This window comes from Limulus polyphemus, unplaced genomic scaffold (assembly GCF_000517525.1).
Source record: "Limulus polyphemus unplaced genomic scaffold, Limulus_polyphemus-2.1.2 Scaffold1301, whole genome shotgun sequence".
Taxonomy (NCBI): Eukaryota; Metazoa; Arthropoda; class Merostomata; order Xiphosura; family Limulidae; genus Limulus; species Limulus polyphemus.
Genome location: NW_013666911.1, coordinates 60,126 through 67,973, shown reverse-complemented (window position 1 = coordinate 67,973; position 7,848 = coordinate 60,126). Strand labels below are relative to the sequence as shown.

Genomic DNA, 7,848 nt, shown 5'->3' with positions numbered 1-7,848 from the left:
AAACAATTATCTCTTCTTATTGACATAACTTCATGAAATAGTAGTTCAATAAAATTTTGAATGCGATTCAACAAACAAAATGACATGACCTTTGAACCGTGACCCATCTGGAAAGGGTTAAAGCTATTATAAACCATATGAACAAAGAAAGGTAAAATGGGTAGCAGCTGTCTAGCTCAGAATAACACTTGTAAAGGAATCATGGATATATAGCCATAATTGAAATTAAATACTTAATTCTGTTTTCTTTTTTGGACCAGTTCTGTGCTTGTGTTTTTTTATACAAGCATGGTTATTTAGTTAACATTTCTGAACTTGAGTGTAAATTTGTTAACAGTCTTTTTTGTTGTTGTTGCTATTCTTTTGATTATAGTTATTGTACATTTTTATTCTTTTTCACTTTCACTGTTAAATGGGAAGTTTATAGCAGTGCTTCCTGTAGTTGTTGTTGAATATTTAACACTGTTTCAGTAATATAAAATAAGTTGGACAGTTTATAAATATTCATATTGTTCCACAGGACCAAAGACTAAATGAACTACAGAAAGAATTCACTGAGCTGAAGAGTGAAAGTGAGAAATCCCAATCTCATATTGAAGAAATGACAAGTACAATACAACAGCTTCGAGATCAGAATGCATTGTTGAAAGCACAGCGAGGTAGAGATTTCCTGACTAGTTTCAAATTATTATTATACATCTATAACTCTGAGCATCATATCAGATTATTATAGTTCATTTTTATTAATAGCTTTGTCCAACCTGGTATTATGTTGTTTTTTTATGAGGACAAATTACATCATATTTTAAAATTCTTAATGATCTTTCCAGTTCAAGTAAATAACATAATGAAACAATAACTGAAATTTTTGTATTTAAAATGTTATTAACATTTGTCTTAGAATAAGTAATAAAAAAAAAATCCATACAACTAACCTTAATTAAGATTTCACTCAGAATTATAATTTTTCGTTTGGGGAGTAGAAATCGTTAAACTACTTCCCTACATCGACAAAATTTGTCAGTATATGAAACAAAGCTGCAAGTATTTGTGTGTTATTTGTAGTTTTGGTTGCATATTTATGTTGAAAAGAATAATATGAATTCTAACACTTTTGTGCATTTTTTTTAACTGCTATTGTTTTACATTATTGGCAGAAAGGATAATATGAATTGTAACACTTTTATGCATAGTTTCTTTTAAAAAAATATAGAATAATAACAGTTTTGTAACAACAGATTTTTAAAAAACATTGTACAAGGTTTTAGTGTTTTACATTCAAAATTTTATCAAACCCAATTTTTTGTTTATCTTATACCAATTAGTATAGCATAAAATCTTAGCTAATAATCCATATTTTAATAGTATATAAGTTTTAAATTCTTAATTTTATAAGGCAATATGTTAAAAAATTCTGAATTTCCCCTAGTGTGACACACACATGACACATTTTCTCTTGGCATCTTTTCTTCTCTATTTTATCCACCACCCCTCCAAAATGTACAAAATTAAACATAAATTACTCACTATAAAATCGTCATTGCTTAGACAAACCATAATTTTTTATAGCTTTAATTTTCTTTTTCTACAGAGCTATCCAATAAAAAATCAGTCCCATCCTGCCACACCCACCTGTCACATCCTATCTTTCAGGATTTGTTAATAGTTCTCTCTTATATTTAATTATATATTACCTATAACCAATAGAGAGTCAAAGTTTTCATCTGTCAAATGACGTATTATATAACATTATGTCCTGAACAGATAAGCATCAATTTCACTCAGAGTACAAACTTAATTTCTGTGGGAAAGTTAACAACTAGCTTGGAGGAATTTGAAGTGGCTCTTGTTGCATAGTTAGAAAGCCAGAAAAATTTTGAGAGTTAAGGGAAATTGGCTATGTATTGCATGTTCCTTGGTGCATTATTTAATTAAATAAAAATGATTCAGTGCATTATTACCATTAGTATAAAAAAGTAGGGATAAATGTCATCGATAGCCAACAGCAAAAAAAAAAAAGAAGATTGGGTAAATACTTCATTTCTTGTTTTTCATGTTTATTCTTTATTTATTGTTACAAAAGTAATTAAAATGTAAAAATAGGGATCTCTTTAGGTTAGTTAAGGTTAGATTAGGTAAAATAAATAATCTTATTATAATGGAGCTTGTGGAGATTGGTTCTCGGAAACTACTGCACCGATCATCACTAACCATAACTGGGTAACATTTTTAAAAGTAGATAGTATTTTTATAGCTGAGCAATAAATAAAACAATTGAAATTTCCACAAAAAGTTGTAACTTTAAGATTTAACCAATAAAAATTACAACCAAAAAGGAGTAAGTTTCAAATATAAAACAATAAAAAAAAACTTAAAATTATTTGTTTTTCTTTCGTGAAATTCTCATGAGTGTTGCAACAGAAAAGCAAGGCACTTTCATTGATAACTGCATCTACACAGAAATACTTCAATAAAATCTACTTTGTAATGTAATGCTGTGATTATAGCTCATTTGTAAACTAAAATTTCAATAAAATACTTTTTCTCATGGATGGTGAACATTATCAAATGTCAAGTATGAGTAAATTGTTGTAGAACTGTCAGACAATATCAGAAAAGGCCACAGGTCCAGTAGGCTTCCGCAGGAAATAGCAGTTATGCCTGCTCGGAGGGTGGGTATTTCTGCTAGTAATAATAATATAATAAAAATATTTCACAAGGCACACACTTGAGCAGCTCGGAGTAGCTCGTGGGTATTGTAATTCAATAGCATAATGTGAGCTGCATTTTCCCAAGTGATTTACAACTTATAATGGAACAATTAGTAGTTAGACATGGTTCAAAGGGCAATAAACCAATAAAATTTAATTATAAATAAATATATACGAGTTTAAATCAATTTGGGATAAATGAATGTTGTTTCATGTTACATTTGAAGTCATTCTAGAAAGAAAAAAGGGTAATTTAGATTTTTTTTTGGTGGTCTGGTCGAATTCACCAACTGTGTATGGAGTTAGTGTAGAGAAAATAACAGATAAAATATAAAGTTTTACAGAAAACAAATATTTGAAATGTATTTAGGAGGTTTTAGAGATTACACAAATGAAATTTGAGATTTTTTGAGATGAAGAAAAGTATTTTTAATCTTAACATGAAAATCACTTTGGACATTGACTATTCAAGACAAATACTCGATATATTCAAGGACAAATCTTTTTTTTTTTCGTTTATTATAAATAATTCACTAAATATATTATTTTTTGGATATGAAAGACTTATAATGTTTACTGAAAGACTACCAAACTTCGGGAAGATGTACACACTAAAAGTTTGTAGTATCAAATCTCTAAAGACTTTGAACGAGTACAAAGAGGTCACATTGTCGGTCAAATTGACCGATCCCATGTTGAGAGAGTTAAAAGTATATATAAATTAGAGAGCAAGATGTGGCTGCTCAAGCCCACAATGTGAAATAATGTTTACTCTAATTGTGAATTTACTCTGTATATCTTTATAAAATTTGGCAAGCTTTTAGTAAATAATACAAGTCTGTTGTTCACAAAAAGTCAGATATTTTAATAAAGTATTTTTACTAAAGCTTTGTATTGAATCTATGAAGCATTTCTTGAATCAGTCTGAGTGAAAGATGATTTTCATGCTAAAAAGAAAAAAACTTTTTTAGTCTTACAGTTTTCATATTTCATTTGCATAACCTGTAGAACCTCCTAAGTGAACATAAAAGTTGTTTTTCAGTAAAACTGTATTTTAGCTCTTATGTTTTGTACCGTAGCAAAATCATTCAGTGTACGGTGGAAAAAAAAAATTTAAGAACATAAAATAAAATTAATAGTACCACTTTTGCCTCTGGAATGGCTGCAGAATTTATATAAAAATTCCAAGTTACTTATCCTAAAAAAAGAAGAATTACAGAAACAGTTATAAAATCTTGAAAAAGATCTTCAAGAACAAAAAGATTCTTATTAAAAATGGGTTTATTTGTTTACTGCATAGTGTTTAGAATTCTGTTGCCATCAATGTCAAAATAGAATTTTAAAATCTTATTGAACAGAATTTGTGTAGGGATAAGAAATTAATTTTTGTTTGTATTTTTAATCTGTTTATAGAGAGGTCATTAGGGATTTTTTTAACATGCTTCTTAAATAAAAGATTTATAATGAGGTGTTATCCCTCACATACTCAAACAGGTAATGTACATAAGTGTTAGGAATATGTTACATTCATGAACTTATTATTTCAGATTATGCTTTCTAGTTGTGAATATCATGGTTAAACATGAAAATAATGTTATGCAAAAATTGAAAGAGCTTTTTTCTCTCCATCACAATTCTAAATATTAGTTGTGAGAGGTCTCTAGTATCTAGTTGCCAACTTAAGTAAGATGCTTTTTTTTTTTTATGCACGATGTATATTATTAGCCAGTATGATAGTTTCTCAGCACTTAAAAGGGAAAAAAAAGGACTTTGTAGTTGTTCAAGGTATCAGAGTACTTCATAAACTTAGTTTCTTGGATAATAAATGATTAATCTGATATTTAATTGTCTTTATTTGTTCAATGTTCAGATTTCAGTTCGGAATGTTTACTGATGATTTTTGCTTAATACATATATTTACTTATAAAACAAAAACATGTTCATTGTTTCTATATTTTGCTACTCATTATCTGTTTACTTAGAAAAGTATGCTTCAATTTATATGGAGTTTTGAGAATCAACTTCACGTTAGCCCAGAAAACTTGGTGATGAGTTTTACTTTAGCAAACTAGACCGACAACACATAGCTAACTCTCATATTTTATTATTATATAAAATGCCAATTTAGGAAAATATCATAGTAGAGAATGAAAATTATTATTGAATTATGAAATAGTTCTAGAAATAAACTGATTTTTTTGTTTTCCAGTGGCCTCCCAATCAACAGAAAGAAGTGGAAGTCCTAGCAGTACTGATATAAATAATCTCCAACATGAGAAAGAAGAATTACAGAAACAGCTAGAAAATCTTGAAAAAAATCTTAAAGAACAAAAAGATTCCTGTGAAAAACTGGTTGGTTTTTTAACTGCATAAAACTTTGAATACTGTTGCTGTAAATGTCAAAGTAAAATTGAAAAAATTTATTGAGCAGAATTGGTGTATGTGACGGAGATTCTTATGAAAATGTAAATAACTGTCTTTGTTATATTTTGCTCTATTATTAAACCATTTAGACATCTCATTTGTAATTTCTGTATTGGATTTTATGGTAATTTAAAATTTTGAAGAATGACTTAAATCCAGTTGAAATTTTTTATTTTGGAAATTCAGTGATAGTTTTTTTTAATACTATGCAGTTTTTGGTATATATATATATATATATATATATATATATGTAGTAAAAGATTTTGATATTAGACTCGGTTCAAACAAAATAAAGCAACAAGTGTGTTTAGTGTCAGTATTTGAATGATAGGTAATAAATAACAAAGAAAAAAAATACACAAGTATTTCAAATTCTCTTTTGCAATTATTGAATAGTTCTTTCATCTAGTGTATTTCTTATTTTCATTTGCCCTCTATCTTTTGTTGATACAGAAGAAAGAACTGGAAGAACAGAAAGAAAAGAAACAGGCAGAAGCTCAAAAACAGGAGCCATTAGTAAATGATTCAGAATTAATAGGAACAATAGAGCAGCAAAGACAAGAGATCACAGAACTTAAGCAGACTATTAGCAGATTAGAAGAAGAAGTTAAGACAAAGAAAGAAATTAGTGAAGAAAAACAGGTCTGTGTAATTTTAATGTTTTAAGAACAATTTTCATTTATAACCACCAATTATTTCAGCATTTTTGAGGATACTACTTTTTCTATATTTTCCACATTAAAGAGTAGCTATTATCATACCATGATTTAGTTGTTTCAAACTCTGCTCATTTTCTATTGTAGGTTTCTGTATTGTAATTAGAGTTAACCATATCCAGAATAGTGAACAAGCTATTTTGTATAAATAGACTTATTTTTATCCTACTCAAGCAACCATATATTGTACAATAAGGAGCTTTATTTTAGTTTATTTGGTCTAACTAGTCATTTTAATAATATAAACTTGGGTTTCATTGAGCAGCTCACAAAGCACCAGCAGTAAAATCTAAAATATATGGTTTAACTTGTTTGTAATACAAAGTGACATTAAAGTTATTTTTGAACTTCTTATTGGCTTAAGCAAATTATATATTTTAGATCATTTGGTAGAGTTATAAGTAGAGTTTGTCAAAAGGAAAAATATCGTTTTGACATTTATACATGACTTAAGAGATAATTTTGAAAGAATCTAAAGTAATGATTAGTTTTAAGTCATGGTTTAATGCCAATAGGCCTAAAATTTATAATAAAAATTGCATTAACTGCAGATTCTTTTCTTCCCCATTCCTCTTAACCCTCTCACTTCAGGTAGGTTAAAGTGTTACATTCAAAGTTTAATTAAAGTAATTTATTATCAGTGTAAATGAACAAACTTGGCCTCAAAATGTAGTTAATAAGTCTAGTTTTAATATAATAATAAGTTTTCATTTCTAAATTTTATTAGTAAATATTTAAATAAATCCTCAATCTCCGCTAGTATGAGAAGCATTACATTTGTTGTTTGGGACTTTCCCTTCTCTAATTTATTTACCATCTTTCTCTAAAGGACATAAGTTATCATAAATTATACTTATTATAATGTAGATATTACTAAGGCAAAGTCTAACTTTTATATACTTCAGTCTTCTTTGTTTGCAGTCATAAACTTGAAAATCAAACCCCCTTGCCATGCCTACTTATTACATTGTCTCTTTCACATATAACCAACAATTTTTTGGTGTTTTATATTAAATCAGTTATAACCAATTGCAAGAGAAGGTTTTAATATGTCAAATGGTTTTAATGCTACATTGTTTTCAGTACAGGATATTGTCAATTTTGTTTTTACTTTGAAAGTTCATCTCTCGGTGTTCAGATCAAGGAGCTAAGCAAATTATTTTAAGCCCCTCTTGTCTTAATTAGAAAATCAGTTAAATCATAACAGTTACAGGACATTGTTTGCTTTGTGCATGTTACACATGGATACATTTCCCATATACCTCAGTCATAAGTACCCCTCTTTTGGTCCCTGGTACCCCATTCTCTGGACCTGGCTGTTGATGCTTTCAGCCAGGATTGGTCCCACAAATTCCTTAATGTTTATCCTCCTATCCGATTACTTCATTGAGTGAACTCTCATACATACCACTCCCTGTCAAGTCTTTCTGATTACTCCTTATTAGCCAGATCAACTGTGGTTTCCATGATTACAACAACTGCAACTTTTTCCCTCCAGTACCTCTTCCTTTGTCTCCCTCCCTTCTTCATCAACCTCAGTCACCAGTTCAACATCCAGCCATTCTTGTCCTTTGTCTTCACGCCTGGCTTTTATTCAGTTGTTGGCGAGGAGATCAGGTTTCTCCCATCGAGTATCTTTCCTTTTAGTTCGTTCCATATGTCCTTCTTCTGTGGAGGTGTATCAGCACAAATGGAAAGTTTTCTGCAGTTGGTCTGTGACTCAGGGATTCCTCGCTGACCAACCTACTGTGGCTCAAGTGACAGAGTTTCTCATATGGCCTTTTGATCAAGGGTCTTTGGTCTCCTCGCTCTCAGGTTATTGGGCTGCCTTATCCCATACCTTTCATTTTTCCCAATTCTGTCTAGTTTTTGCTTCCTCTGTCCTTACCATGTTAATGCATTTCTTCTGGATTCACTCCCCCCCCCCTCTCTCTCTCTCTCCTCGTTATCTCTCTCTCTCTCTCTCTCTCTCTCTCTCTCTCTCTCTCTCTCTACTA

At 29.8% G+C, this 7,848-nt stretch overlaps 1 protein-coding gene across 3 annotated transcripts in view; it reads left to right on the top strand.

Moving 5' to 3' along the window:
• Positions 1 to 7,848, top strand: part of LOC106463014 (general vesicular transport factor p115-like) — an 88,020-nt gene that overhangs the window by 60,104 nt on the left and 20,068 nt on the right. For all 3 annotated transcript variants that reach the window (XM_013922979.2, XM_022390414.1, XM_022390415.1), the window contains exons 17-19: positions 521 to 659; positions 4,921 to 5,063; positions 5,589 to 5,777. In XM_013922979.2, the coding sequence (XP_013778433.1) occupies positions 521 to 659; positions 4,921 to 5,063; positions 5,589 to 5,777 (471 nt within the window). The remainder of the gene's footprint in view (positions 1 to 520; positions 660 to 4,920; positions 5,064 to 5,588; positions 5,778 to 7,848) is intronic.